General features: G+C 37.1%; 2 protein-coding genes across 4 annotated transcripts in view; both read left to right on the plus strand.

Moving 5' to 3' along the window:
• RpL37a (ribosomal protein L37a) overlaps positions 1-16,072 on the plus strand; it is a 211,097-nt gene that overhangs the window by 168,804 nt on the left and 26,221 nt on the right. The gene's annotated exons all lie outside the window — the stretch shown is intronic.
• LOC108005112 (uncharacterized) overlaps positions 11,181-16,072 on the plus strand; it is a 29,037-nt gene continuing 24,145 nt past the window's right edge. For all 3 annotated transcript variants that reach the window (XR_011604775.1, XM_036821181.3, XM_036821179.3), the window contains exon 1: positions 11,181-11,849. Coding sequence is in view for 2 of the 3 variants with exons in the window: in XM_036821181.3 (XP_036677076.2) it covers positions 11,756-11,849 (94 nt within the window). In the remaining variant the exon portion in view is untranslated. The remainder of the gene's footprint in view (positions 11,850-16,072) is intronic.

The raw sequence follows: 16,072 nt of genomic DNA on the forward strand, positions 1-16,072 counted from the left end.
TAAGTAAGAAAAGAGAAATGACTATGTAAAAGGGGGCCTAAAAATGGTTAAACAAATAAATAAAAACTTTTCTTAGATTTAATATTTCAATAAAAAATGTAAACAAAATTAAAAATTTTTTTCTAGTTCAATTGTTTTTTATATTATCAAATTAAACTAAACTACTTTCCAAACATCAGCTAACAAAGCACATTTTGGAATTTCTGCGAAAACGTAAACGAAGGACTTAGGTCGCGAACTGGAAAATACATTCATATTTTGATTATTTTATTTTTTTATTTATTTTAACCAACATATGTAAAAAAAAGAAAAAAACCGGAAATTGACGCCTAAAAAATAATTTTTTCTTGGTTATTCAAATTAAAAAAATATTTTTTTTAGATTTATTCTTTTAATAAGTAGTAAGTAAATATGAATAAATCCTCTTCCAGTTCTGTTGTAATTTAAATTACCAAATAAATTAGTATACTTTCCAAACTTGTGTAAGCAAAGCTTATTTTATTATTTCCCTCGCAAACGAAAACGAAAGACTTAGGCCACAAACTCGAAAGGTAATTGAAGCAGAATGCCAAACAGACTAATCTAATTACTCGAAATCTACCACTTCCGCCCAGCGGACTTTGGCTTTTAACTACAAATTTCACTCTCGTTTTCTGCTTAGAAAATACTCCGACTCATAAACTTGTTATTGTGCTGCGGCAAAGGGGTAAAAGAGAGATTCCCGTAAGTATAATTTCACTTTTATTAAGTAATTTCAGCGCGTTGTATGGCTGGCAACCGCAGAGAGTGACACTTGTCAATGGCAGATACAGAGATAGTCATGCAGATACTCAGATACTTGGATACTTGGATACTAAATGCCGAGGAAAGCACGCGGCACATGAAACCATTAAGAAAGCAATCGGGTAAATGGCAAATGTTACTGTCATCTCTCTTCAGTTTTCAGCGTTTTCCAGATGCATGTGTGCTGATAACTCAAAACTGCCACCGAGAACGAAACTTTCTGGGCTGCACATTTGGCACAGTGCCGTTCAATCAAAGTAATGCGAGCTGCGGGCCAGAACTACGGATATTTCACTGCCATTAAACGCGGCCAATGATAACAATCAGTCGAGAGCAGCATAAATGAGCCAATTTCAGGCTACACTAGATTTCTGTGTCTCATTTGGCCGGGTTGTCAGCAGAACCTACCTGCGGATCTACCCCAATCTCCGGGGCGGGTCACATCAAAGCCAACTCTTGATTTTCCAACACTTTCTCTTGGCCTCGCCGAATCGATGGGTTTGAAGTTCTGCCTTCTGGCTTGGATATGAAACACTTCTCAGTGTCCGTTGACAAGTCATTAATGGTGATAGAGACTATAAAATATTATGTTTACCATCATTCTTCTCATCTGGTTGTGATATATATAATTCCAAAATGCCCATTAAGAAGATATTAATGATGATACAAAACTAACTCAAATTTTTATCTACTATCGTTAATAAAATGGGCCATTTTGTTCTTCTTTCTAGTTGAAGATAAAAAATTTCTTATTTAAAAAATGACAAAATGTACTTATTTATTATCGTTAAAAAATTCCTAATATGGACCCTTTTTGTTTCTTTAGTTTTCTAAACTTATGCCTAACTCATTTACATTTAAAAATCTTAACAATCAGTTATAATCAACCTTATTATAAAAGTTACTTTAGTTGATCATTTTCATTTTATCTCCTATGATATTTATTAGTTTAATATTTTTAACAATCTACTTTCAGCAATATTATCATATACAATAAATATAATCTATACAATAAATTAATCTAATAAATAATCTAAAGAATTGAAACTATACTTTTAAGGATCTTTCTGATATGTAGTTGATTGCAATTTAAAACCCTAAGAAATTAAAAATACCTACCTATGATTATGTTTTGCCGTCTCTAAACTGTTCGCAGCTTTTGGTGTCATAAGTCATAGGGTGTCATGGCAAAATTTGTGTTTTCCATTTAGCTGCCAACTTGACTTGACTATTTTCTCACGCATTTGTCACGGGGTTTTTCTTCGTTTGTTTTTCCCCATCCTCTCTTTTAATGAGTGGGTCATCAACGCTGACAGTTTTGGCCAGGCTGTAAATTATATTAACTGCATTTCGCACACGCTCTTGCACAATTTTCATTTTCATTTTCTTGGATTACTCGGCGCGCTTGTTTTTCCTAAGCTTTTTGGCTGGAAGTCTTATGATCTTATATGTTTTGTTATTAAGTGCAGAGATTATTTAATATATCCTTGAGGCCTTTGGCCAGATTTACTTTTCCCAGGCCCCCGGCCAACTTTCCCCCAAATATTTGCCTGAAAGGGCAAACCAACGTTCGTTTGTCTCGCTTCTTGTTTCGCTTTTATTGATTTTTTGAACGATAAGCGTTGCAGTTGCAATGGCTTTTGGCTGCTGTCATTGTTGTTTGGTTTTTCCCGTTCCCAGCCATGGTTTTTTTTTTATATACTTACATTTTTTTGGACAATTGACACATCCCAATTGTCAGCTGGCTGACCTTGTGGCAGCTTTCACGTTGCAGCTACTGCTGCTGTTGCTGTTGCTACAAGTTGCCAGTTGCTGGTGGCATGTTGCAGGTTGCTGCTGTCGGGTTGCAGGTTGCTGGCGGCGTGGCTGGCTGCGTTGCGATGCGGAAATGTGCGGCCGCCGCCGAATCCAAGCCCCGATTTTGGCCGCACTGGCTGCACTTTCAGGCCAATCGTCACACGTCTCGATTCGCTGACAACCTGCAATCCTCGCAGCAGCAACTGCAGCTCAAACTGCAGCTCAAACTGCGGCTAATCATAACTCCAGTCAATTTAGCAACCAGCGACAAGTGCTTTTTTCGCCGCGATTCTGGCTCTTGTGCAGTAACTTTCTCCCGACCTCGTTCAGTTCGCCGGCGATTCCGAATCCAATTCCAATTCCTAAAATAAATTATTGACACAGAAATTGCCGTGGCGTTGTTTTCGATTTTGTTTTTTGTTTCAGAGCTGCAGAGAAAGAAATTTAAGCAATGAAAAATGATTACCATTCAAAAAAAGTTATAGAAGTTCTACATGATCTTTTTTTTAATATCTTCTGGGCCTTAATTTCAACATTTTAATTTGTAAAAGATACATACAACCTACCTATCCAGTAAAAAATGCCTTTAACAACTGGTTTATATAAAATAAAGCTGACAAATTTAGAAGACATCTTATAAATACTCTGTTTCGCCGTCTCTAAACTGTTGGCAGCTTTTGGTGTCATAAGTCATAGGGTGTCATGGCAAAATTTGTGTATATAATATTTAATATAGTTTTAAATAAATGTACTATAAAATGTATCAAATTCTAAATTTATACTTTGATTCCAGTATCTTAAATAAATTTCTTCGAGTGTTTTTCTTAATTTTTTGATTTGGGCGTCTATTGACCCGCTGAATCATAAGCAGTTTAAGCAGAGGCCCCAGAATTGAATACCTTTGTAGAAACTTTTCGGCAAAGCCATATTCATAAGTAGCCAGCCCAGAAATGTATTTGCATATTAGCCTCCCTTCCCGAAAGTTTGTGCAACCTTAACTCAACTCGGAATGCGTTAATTGGCCAGGCAGGCAGCCAACTGAGCAAACAGTTAGCCCTGTTCGGGCCGGGTTCTTTGGCTCCGGTCTTTGGTCTTTCATTCGGGGTCTTCTGCCGGTCTTCTATGGGTATTCTTCAGGTCTTCCCCAGGTGCTGCCAGCCAATAATTCACCTGCCGCTGATGGGCAACGCTTAGCAGCCTAACGAGGCGTTACTCTGCTCTGGCCAACAACAAAAGCACTTGACACCTGGCCACGGGGTGGAGAAGGGGTTCGGGGTTTAAGTATAGTTAGGAGGTGGTATTGGCATCAGACGATCGAAAGTGAAGCCCATTGGAGAGACCCACATAGCCATTGAATGGGCAGGGCCATAAAAGAATTTCGAGAATCCCCAAAATGAAATTGATACGCACAAGCACTTTGCTCCGTCGAGTGGGGGGTCTTCTCTCAATTGGGCATGAAAGTTGGTCTTTTGCTTTTGGCACGGGGAAATCAGAAAGTGTTGCCAAAGAATGCATGGATGCAAAATATGATCTAGTGCAATTATGGGTACCTTGCCCAACAGCCAAAAATAATATTTGCCACAGAACCTATTTATTATAAATATGTTTTTCTTATTTAATAAAAAAGTTTAAAGTATCTTAGAGCTAAGTTAAATATTTTCTAAGACTTTCAGTTTTATTTGATATAATTTCTTGAATTCCAAAATGTTTTCCAAAATGTACACATAATTTTAAAATACTAAAAAATGTATTGCAATTTAAAAAGATATGTTAAGAAATGTTAATCTTCAAAATCTTTAAAACACTTTGAACGACATTACTTGAAAACAGTTTAAATGATTGAATAGAATTGGTTATATTTTAATAATATTTTTGAAATGTTTTCCAATATTGTATAGTATTTAAAAAAATATATAAATTAATTTGATTATCAATCTAAATAAATGTATCCCTTTGAAACTTGTTAGACTACATTACTTGAATATTATTTAAATTAATGAATAGATCCCATCGAAATATATACGACATAGAAGAGCTACCGCTTTATTACTCTGTAAAAAAATGTATTCAGTCTTCACTTATTTACAGTGCTCATCACAACAAAACTTTAAGACTTCTCTTCATTAAATTATCATTATCAAAATGAAAGTTTCTTCACTCGTTTGTTAGTGCGTGCGATGGGCAATGGGCACGTAACTGCTGGCCATCAATAAAATTGTCAAATTGGCAAAAATGGAAAAAAGAGTGGAGAAGTCGTGCGTAGAATACGCAAATGAGAAATTTGAACTTTTATTTTGCGTGGGTGTGAGTGCGGGGCAATTAAATGCAAATTTCTCTGACTGCCCATCGCTGGTCATTTCCCTCTATCCCCCCTTTCTCCCTTTCTTCCACCTGCCCCCTTTGTTCGCCCACAGAATCGAAAGACTCAGGCAACGAACTCGAATGATTAGGGCCAGACGCAGGTCGCTCGGATCAGCCAACAGTATGTGCTAATGCCACAAATTATTGTTTTCCAGGCAGATGAAACATGTCATCTCAGTGGCATTTTTTCGCTGCCTAGGCTGTTGCTACAAATGAGCTGCGGTTGCTCCATTAAGGTGACACAATCAACAACGCTGGCTCTGTCCAGAGCGACCTGATCCACTTGAGACTGGAGTCTACTTGTGCACTACAAAATATTGTTTTAAGAAATTATAAGGGGTTTCGCAATAAGCCAACAAAATATTTTTGTTTTATTTTTTAAGTATTTCCTTAATTGACAAAACCTAAAAAAAATATACATTCGCTTATTATTCCAAACACTAAATATAATTTGCATGTACTTCAATGTTTTTTCTTATAAGCTTATAAATTAGAAACTAAGTATTTGGTTAAAATGTATATCATTTCTATTATAAAATAAAACTAAATAAAAATTTGTATGCTTAATAATATTTATTTTCATAAATTGACAAATCGGAAACGGTTTAATTTCTTTAAAGTTAAATTTAATTTTGTATGTTGTACCATATTTTCCATCTAACAAACAAATTGGTAACAGATTATTTGCTTAAAAATTGAATCATTTATTTATTTAAAAAATTCTTCTTAGAGCATACAATTTGGTATCAGGTTAATGCTTAAAAATGCAATTATTTATTTTAAAAAAATATATAATTAAAGATATCGATAATAATAATAACATCTACATAAAAGTAATAATAAATGTTAATATACAACTTTTTAGATTTCTTTTATCAATGAATATTACCCTTTAATTTTCTATATTTTCCATAGCTTTTCCAACTACCTATTTATTTTTCCAAGTGCAAGGCAGCTGCCCTCTCTCCGCCTTTGTCAATTGCTTTGTTTTTCCTTTGGTGATTTTCTTTCTGTTTTTGCAATGTTTATTGTTGCCACTGTCACACAGTCGCCGGTGGTTGTTGGTGGTGCTGTGGTGGTGCTGCTGCTGCCGGTGGTGCCTTATGTAAGCCCTGAATTCTCTTGGCTTCACTCTGGACATCCACTTCTGCGGTTGCATTCATCATCGTCATTAGTGTCCAAAAATGAAATGATTGCAAATATCAGAAACGCAACAAAAGAGCACTCCACTTGTCAGTGGAGCAAGTGGCCCTTGGGGGGGTGGTGGTGCAGGTTGGGTGGGTGGTTGTTTAGTTGCTTGAAGCGGTGGCACCATGTTGGCATAGACAAAAGACAAGAGTTTTACTTTCGTTTCATGTCAGACCGAGCATTTCACTGAGGGGTTTGCCCACTGTGTGCTTTTTTGCAATCTCAGGAAGGGGCGGTTAACCTATCCCTTGCACTGGCCACCGCCATGTGCCACGCCCCCCGCCGCCCAAATGCAGTCACTTTCTGTGGGCGCCCATCGCGCAATCATAACCATGTGCACTTGCCTCATAGCCACCCATCACCCCCCTTCCCATCCCACAATCAGCCCTCCCTTAGAGAGCCCCCTGATGCCATCGTTTAAAAACGAAAAGTGTTTTGCAATCCACCAACTCAAACTATCCAAGCTATCCAAACCACCAAAGGAGAAAAGTGGAAAAGCGGATGTTAGCCAACGATTAATGTTTGCAAAAATTGCGAAAACCTTCATTAAGCCTCCTTAACTTCAGGTTTGTTCACAACAATTATCAATAAATGGTATTTTTGATATACCATCTGAATATATTCACCTCAGTCTATAACTAACTGTGTCTTAATTTTTTAAATATTTATTAACCTCCTCGAAACACTATATCAATCATTTTAAAACACCACCAATGTATTTAAGCTTTCTGAAGATCAACATTATCTTAGCTATTATTATAGGCATTAAAAAAATCTATAAAAAATATATACCTATATAAAATAATATAAATAGGTACCTACTATAAAATAATATAGTTATATTTATTCAATAGAAAAGTCTTTATATTTAACTGATTAAGCCTTAAGATTTTCCTGAAATTACTTATAAGTAAATGATTAAATGCCTTGTACATTTTTTCATTCCATAGTCTTATTTATCTAGGTGACTTATGACTAATCCTAGGTTATTTTTCATTATCCAAGTTCAAACCTGCAGTTCATTAATATCGACAGCCACTCGGAATTAATCTTCGTTTTTTTCACAATCAAAAGCACATCAGGGCTTTCGGTTTTTGGGCCGTGATCTGAACTAGTTTCATATGGATTTTCGAGCTAGAAAACGGGAAAAACAAATGCTTCGAACTGGAGCACAGTTGTCTATGATGATTTGGCTGGGGGCCAAAGCCTAAGGTTGATTTGCTCGATGGCCAAGAGGGGGTACAAAAAAAACTGGAAGGGAATAGCCCATGGGCAACGGCAGCAGCGACTCAGAACATTAATCTCGCCAGTCTTGGCTGGAAATTAAAAATAATAAAGCACTAAATGGAAAATGAAGCGAGGCTGCGGAGGAATGGGATGGGTGGCCATGGAATTGGATGGGCAGGGAGCAACCTCAGATGCAGCAATTCGCTCCGCTCGGCTGCGTCCTAGATTCTCCCAGTCCAAGTCCCAGTCGCAGTCTTGATCACCGTTTTCCCAGCTTTTCCCCGAACTTGTTGCGTGTGCCTGGCCGAGTTGATTTCCTTGTTGTGGTCACTCCACACCAGCCACTGGCCACCAACCACTGGCCACCAGTCACTAGCCCCTAGTGGGCGTCGTTCGGGGAGGGGGCGGAGGAGCCACCAGCACGTGGCTAGGTTGTTAGTGAAGGCACTGAGATAAATACCTTTGATAGTCCACAAGAAGAAAAACAATAGATCTTTACTTAAATGTATTTTTAATAATTTTCAAAACCAATCAGTATTTCTTATCCTAATAGTAAGTTAAGGGTAAGGAAACATAAAACTGTGTATAAAAAGTCCTCTTCTATAAATTCTATATAACTAAAAGTAAAGATCGAAGTTACTTATACTCTTTTGAGACCATGTTTTACATTTTGAGGTTCCGTAAAATTTATAAAAGTCTTTTTATTTTTGTATTGATGAATAAAAAGACAGAGAAAAGAAATACACATCCAGTTCAACAAATAGAAAATAATATATATTTGGTACAAGACTCTATTGTAATCATATTAATATTTGTTATTTTAACTTTTAGCTAATTTTAACGAGTTGGCTCAAACTTATCTTAGACAAAAAGAGTAGTGCATAAAGACTATCTTCGTGAAAAATAAAAATATTAATAATAATTAATCAAGGATTATAATCAAGGAAAATGATTAAATGAACTAATAATGTTTTTAAAATTTGTTTGATGCCATGTCGTATTTATAATCATTAAACTAATTTTAAAAATAACCATATTTGTGGGAAACAATTATTTTGTAATCATTTTAGTATTCTTATATTTTAACTAAGAATTGAAATATCTATTAAATAGTTTAAGTAAATTAGTAAATATTTTTTTCATCCTAGTAAAATTCTTATAAAAATAATACCTAAGCTTTGAAGCCTCATTAGAGTATCTTTTGTTTAAAGTGAAAAATGATTCCCGTTTGATTTGGGATTTTTCTCAGTGCATTCACTGGTTGTACTTGCCGCTGCCTGGTCAAGCAAGCGGAACAATGGGCGGCTGAGGAGCCGAAGACGAGGCTTCAAGACCAAGCCCATCAGCCATCGAGCATCCACTCCACATCCACATCCACATCCACATCCATATCCACATCCCAGGTGCACCACTGCCACCACCAGGCAGCCACTTGCACCAGCGATTTTCTAATTAAATGTTGCCACAAGCCAACTGCCTGTTTTGATTTTGATGTTAGCTAACCGGAGGCAAAAAGAGAGATGTTTGGCAAGATCGAACATGGATCAATCCGTGAACTCGACGCTTTGACATGGCCGAAAAATTTCAGCTGGCCCCCAGGGCAATCAATGCGACACAAATCCCAGCTTCTTCGTTGTGGGGAAAATGAGGCAATGAAACGCGGTTGGAAAAGTTCGGAAATAGGAAAAAATAGATCAGGGTAAGTTTAAAAAACAATCAAAGGAAAAAGTATAAATACAAGCTAGCTATCATCCCTAAAGAGATATATTTTGTATTGCATTTTTAATGTATTTCTTCTAATTATTATTCCATCTTTGAATAGAATCATCGTAATTCTTCAATCAACTCTCTTATTAGAATACTCTTAATATCAATGAATTTATTAAGTTTTGTAAGCTGTCTAAATGTTAAATGTAAGTAAATAAATCTAATATGTATATATATTATTCAATTTAGGTGTTCTTTATAATCCAAAGATCTAAGTAAATATACCTATATACTGAAACTTTACTTAAGTAATATATTGCATTATTTTACTACTAAATAGTATAATTACTTGATATAAATATTTATTGTTTATCTTTACTATGTACTGTATCTTCTCCACCTTCTCTCTATCTATTCTATCCATTTTATCTGTTCCATATAGCGCCACATCAATCGCTTTCTGCCCGGAGCACCCTGCCAGTGGTCATGCCAGTGGACTTCTCCAGTTTCCAGATCCAGATCGTGTGGAATGCTCGACTGCACTTTGCTCGCAACCCAATTTGGTGTCACATGCTCAGCCGCCCCACTGCTCCTCAATCGATCTGGGATCTGCGATCTTGGCCAGCTCACGATGATCATTAGCATAAGTCTGGAGCGTTTTGCATTTGGCCCACATGTGTCACACACATATAAAGAGCGCCAAGTGTGTACGTTGGCCGGACATTAAGAAATGGGGGGAAGAAAAACTGGGATGCTGCAGTGCATCCATGAATCTGGATTTTCTGCTCGCTGCTCCAATTTCCTGACCATTTGGCTTACTTTCCGCCGGTTCGTGTGGCATGCAAATGCGGCATTGTGCAACGTTGGATGTCCAGTGTTCAGTTTTCAACAAAGTCTGCTCACCGTTGAATGTGCACGTCCAGTTCCAGGTCCACAGCTCCAGCAGGTTACCAAGACCAGATCCATCGAGGAATTCTTCTAAATTGGTCCACTCACTCACACAAAAGCGTGTGGAAATGGAGGAAGAAAGAGTGGTGCACTGGGGAAAAATATAATCATAAATCTTTAACTAGTTAAAAGAAATATAAGATAAGATATACAAAAAAAATTAAGAATATTTAATCTTAATTTTTAAAAATATTTTATATAAGTATTATAACTATAAATCCTCTCTAGAAGGTCCAGCAAACTAGAAATATATTTTATTTTTAGGTATCATATGATATGATATATTTAAGTATTGGGAGATTTAGATTCCTATACCATTTAAGGGTTTTGGAAAGCAACAAGTTCCTTTAAATTAAGAATTATATTCATAACTATAAAACAATAAAACTAGACGACGGATTAAAATACTATTTCCATTTCCAAAAACCTAATTGGGGAGAATCTGATCAATAAAATGTATGATAACAAATAAATTCCGATGTCAAATTATAACTAACCTTCTTTGTGTCAGGTATTTCTTAGAATATATTCCTAATCAACATTAAAAACCAAACCGTATTTCAAATAACGGTTTTATTATAACACCTTGCCTCCAATTTTATCTTTACCAATACCTTATTGCCCCTAAAAATATTTTCATAAAATCAAAACAACTATTTGGGGAAAATCTGATCAATAAAATGAATGATAAATTCCGACGTCAAATTATAAATAACTTTCCTATAACTATTCCTAGCCAGCACTTAAAACCAATCCGTATTTCAAATAACGGTTTTATTATAACACCATGCCTCTAATTTTATCTTTACCAATACCTTATTGCCCCCAAAAAGTGGGGAATAGATAAACGGAGAGCTATGGTCTTTGATTTTTCTTGGTGCTCCGTTACAGTTGCATAACCTGTATTAGTTGTTATTACCGTTTTGGAGATGATGGCCCGAGAACCGATTGGCTTGGCCATTGATCAGCGGGCCCTGAATTCTTGGATGGCATAGTGGAAGGGGGGAGGGGGGATTGTTGGCACTTGCCAAAAGCGCAGCAAGTGCTCACGCATGCAACTGCTTTAACGTCGACGGCGACTGCGACTGCGGCAGCGACGCCAACTGCGGCAGAGACAGGTAAAACCAGGTAGCTTACAAGACGCATGCGCGTCGTCTCCAACGTTCAGTTGCTTTCGAGCTGCACAAGGCGACGGTTTAGGTTTTTGGCGCTTACTGGGTGAAGAAAAAAAGAGAGAGAGACTGTCTCCGCAGAGACCCGAAAAGAGAGAGAGAGACATAGAGAGCGCGAAGAGCGAGCGAAAAGTGAAAGACCGAGAAACCAGCGAAGAATTCTTCGTGCGCGATCGCCGACTTCAAATAACTTCAGTTGCCCTGCAGAATTCCCAGCGATCGGTTCATGCAGCGGATTATTGCGCGTCGCAAATCTTTATAAATTTATTTTTTTTTTTAAGTTCGGTGCTCTCGTGCAGTGTGTTAAATTTTTTTTTTTTTCTGGGTCTATCGTGTATCGAACCCCCAACTTCCTGGCATGTCGTGGCAGCAATTGAAACAATCCGAAACTCGTGCCAAGTGCTAAAATCCCAAGGAAGTTCACAAGTGTTCACAAGCAAGCAAATTGCTTAAACCAGCGAAAAACCCCCAAAGTAAAACTAAACAAAAATTAAAGAAAAATAAATAAGAAAATTAAGTTAAATAAACTTAAGTAAAACGGACGGACAGCAGGTGTGAGCGAGAGAGCAACAATGCACCGCACGCAGCCGTCGCTGCCTCCGCCGCTGCCTCTGCTGGCGGTGGCGCTGGCGTCGGCGCTGGCTTTTGCGCAGGCGCAGAATATAGGTGAGTGTGTCAAGCGAAAGACGAAAACAAGAAAGAAGTGCTGCGAAAGGTGCCAGAACGGCCAGCGGATACCCTGTTCTCAAAGGGGATATGGGTGCCTGGGAAGATCCCCTCAAAAATTATCGAAAAATCATAATTTTCGGTAGCTGGCTTTTGCCGAAGAAATCCTCTTGAAAACCCATCTTCAAAAACATTGATGGGATCTATGGAATGGGATTTACATTCCAGAATTTAAATTCGAAACTCAAAAAAAATTTAAATAGGCACAAAAGTTATAAAAATCCTAGTTCAAGCTAAAAATAAGTCAACAAACCTCTTTTTTTTGGAAATACCAAAACCATGTTAGCAGATCCCAAGATGGATACAAGTTCGTTGGCATTTTTTTTAAATATCTAGCAGTTCTTATTGTTTTTGATATGTAGGAAAAACCTAAATTTGTAGATTTCTAATTTTTACTGAGAAATTTATAATTACTACTTGAGTCTGCCCTTTGTAAAAAATCTATTTATAAGGAAAAAGTATCCGAAAGAACATACTTTATTAGGAAAAAAATTTTAATATAGAACATTTTCCTAAAGTTTTTTAGTTTAGCTATAAATATATTCTCCTAAAGAGCTGTTTCAAGGCAACACATTTTAGCCGGCACATTTAAAGAGCTCTGCAATAAGAAAACACCTTCAGAAATGGCATTTAACTGCAGCCTTGACATGTGGGAACTTTTAGGGCGGTTAGCTTAAACACAAGCTAATTTGCATAGATTATGAAAGCTTAATTAGCTTGGGTTTAACTTTTAAATCAGTTAGAAAATCTTCCAAGCCAAAGACAATGCCTTCAACAATGAGATCCAACTAAAAGGCATTTGATTTATTTACATTGCCATTAAATGGCAGTAACCCCAAACTGAACACATTTCTAAGCTTTAGGAATATTAATCAAACAAGATATAGTATATCGTATGCCCCATTCTTTAGGGTATTCGAAAAAACCGCACCAACGGCACTCGGAGCCAAGGCAAACAAATTTTCTCTCGTTCTCGTTTGTTGTGGATCCCACTTGTTGCTGTCTTTCTCCGCCGCCTGTTGTTGCCCATTTTCATCACCCATTTTTTTTTGTATTTCTTGTGTGTGCGGCGCACCTTAAAAAAATAAAAAACAGCCGATTCTCTTCTTCTGCTTCATTTTTTCACATTTAATTTTTTATTTTGTTTTTGCATACAATTTTTTTTCGGCTGATTGTGGCTTTTTTTTTTGATTTCCGGTTCTGGTTCGAAACAAAAGCAGCGTTTTATAATTTGTATTATTTTTAATTCGGCTGCCCGTGCATTTTTCCCACGTTAATAAACGGGCGTCCAGGCTGTCGGCCAACTGGACTGTTGGCCATATTCCAGTTCCAGTTCCACTCCCAGTCCACTTTTTGGGTTCCAGTTTTTTAGCAGCGAGTCAAGTGCTCTCTGCCGCCGGTTAATTGTTTCGTGGGATATGCGACAAGGGGGCGGGGAGGGGGCGTGGCACTCGGGCATTTGCCAGGAAACGGATGTTTGTTTGGGTCAGCAAACAATCGGCGACGACCGCAGTCAGGCAAACCCAAATGTGGCACACCAAAGACTTGGGCAACAAACTTGCCGCATGCACGTGGCAAGTGCACTGGGCGAAAAACAGAGTGATTCTAGATGGCATTAACAGATGTTAAATGCCTTATAATGGTTTATAACACTGCATGCTTAAATAATCTATTAAATATTCAGATTTAAATTCTATAATCAAAAGACTTAGGCAACAAACTTTTTTTTAAATCAAAAGACTTTGGCAACAAACTTTAATTTTTAATCAAAGGACTTAGGCAACAAACTTTTTTTTAATTTTAAATCAAAGGACTTTGCCAACAAACTTTTTTTTTTTAATTAAAAGACTTAGGCAACGAACTCTTTTTTATTAAATAAGAAGACTTAGGCAACAAACTTTATTTAAATTCAAAAATTAGGTAACAAAAACTACAAAAACAAGAGAAATGCCATTTCTATATTTAATATATTTTAATATTTTAATATAAGAAAGAAATTTGTACATTAGCTATAAAAGATGCATCAAAGTAAATGTGGTTACTAACCTTAAAATTTCCTCTCTCCAACCTCATTTCTCGCTGCCTATCACTCCAATACCAAAGTATCAATACTTTCTTCTGGGTCAGAGAAGAAGAAAAACACCTGTCACCATTACTTGTATTCAATTACCTGTAACATATCAAATTACAGCCGAGAACCCAAATTGTAATAATAAGAAAAAAAGGGCAGGCATAAAAGGCAGAAACTTTTACTCATGACTTTTACCGCTTGCAGCGGAGGAAAATCTTGTAAATTAACTTAAATTAATCACAGACAAAGGCAGAACATACAGAAACTGAAATTAAAAGAAAATTTATGATCTGCGGCCGAGCCATTCCACAATAAAAGCGACAACAATTGCAGCTGGTTGTTGGCAGAGAAAGAAAAAAAAAACAAGACAAGGCGCTGAGATCTGTACAAATCTGTAATGTTGGGAAAGTTTTATATATGTATATACATATCTGCGGCTTTCCTTTGCAGTCGTATTGTTGACAAAAAGAAAAGTAAAAGTGCCATGGAAAAGATGGCGAATCGCTGGCTGGGATGATCGAGCACATGCCCAACATCTAATGGCCAAAACGTAATATGATGAGGAATGGGTTTGGATGGGTATAAGATGGGTGTGGGGATGGGGATGGGCGTGCATGACCACCAGCTCATCATAATCATCATCAGCGGCAGATGCGGAAGCTCGCAGCCAGCTTAATTGCAATGCGAAACTCCGAAAGAAAAGATACTCGTACTCGTAGTTGTACCTTTTGCAACTGCCTGGCGGATACCTGAAACGATACCTCTTGGCATCTGCCGATTGCTGCACAATGAACCGCAGCAATTTGTTTGCTTGAAAGGGTGGTGCACGCATGCCTGCCTCCTTTTTTAAAATTTTTTTCTTTTTGCGGTTGCGGTCGCCGTTTTTACATAAGACCTGGGCTTTTGCCACAAGGAAGTAGGAAGTTTTTGGTCTCGAGAAACAAGCAACGTGCGTGGGACAGGCAGCCAGACCTTTGCAGTCTCCAGTTTTCACTTTCAACTCCCTGTAATAAAAATAAAAATAATAATAATGATGATGTTGTTAGTGCGGGTGGCACTGCCTGCCCAATACTTAGTTTCAAAAGTCCAACTTGAGCATGTTCGACTTCACCTATTTACGCAACTTTTTCGACTTTGTTTTTATATTTTCTAGGGTTTTTTCTTATGTTTGTATTTTTTGATTTTTTCTCGGCACGTAGGTGGACTGCGCGTGGGGGGCGGAGTGCTTTTTGGGGGCTGGGCATTGCGCAAAGGCTGTCAATGGCCTTGCCAGGTACTCATGCACTCGATATGTAAATCATCGCCAAGAGTGACGAGCATCCCAAGCAAGTCGCGGCAATGCCAAGCAATTGAACAAGAAACTGAATTCATTTAAGCCACATTTTAACTGGAAAATGTTGAACAAATGTCTCTAAAATTCCACAAGAAACTGGTGAACATTTCCAGTTTCTTTACTTACAAGTTTAACCAACATTTTACTTACAAATTATATTAAATAATATTTTGAAAATATAAAACTTAATTTTTTTATCTAGTTTTTGAACTTTTTGAAAGATATATCAATTTAGAATTTATGTTATTTAGTTATTTTCGAGTTCTGGTTATCTTTTAGATCTTTATCTTAAGCCTTTTTGGCTGTAGGAGCTACTTGCCGTTTTTTTAGACCCTTCTTTTATATTGGAATATATTTTTAAATATATGTTATACAGCTTGTGTACTAGCCTTGGTAGAAATTTCAAATTTCTCTTAACTAGAATCTTAAACGGCTTAAATTATTTCCAAAACTAAAAATTATTACAACTTAAAATTCAAAACAGCCCATATTTTTTGCTACTCACTTAGAAAAAATTAGTCAAAATAAATATGGCTTAAAGATTTATAATTCGTCCCTACTATATTTTTTTTCTCGCAATAAATACTGATATATGCGAAATCTTACACCTAGTCTGCTTTAATGAGATGTCTCTGCCCAAATGATTTCATGCCGAAAGCTTTTGTGGAATTGACGAGGCGAGGGAGTGTCTTTGTCATTATCCAAACTGATCTGATCTCATCGCAACTCATCCCCAGACAGGCCATAGATCTCTGGGCT

The sequence above is a fragment of the Drosophila suzukii genome, chromosome X (assembly GCF_043229965.1).
Source record: "Drosophila suzukii chromosome X, CBGP_Dsuzu_IsoJpt1.0, whole genome shotgun sequence".
NCBI classification, from domain to species: domain Eukaryota; kingdom Metazoa; phylum Arthropoda; class Insecta; order Diptera; family Drosophilidae; genus Drosophila; species Drosophila suzukii.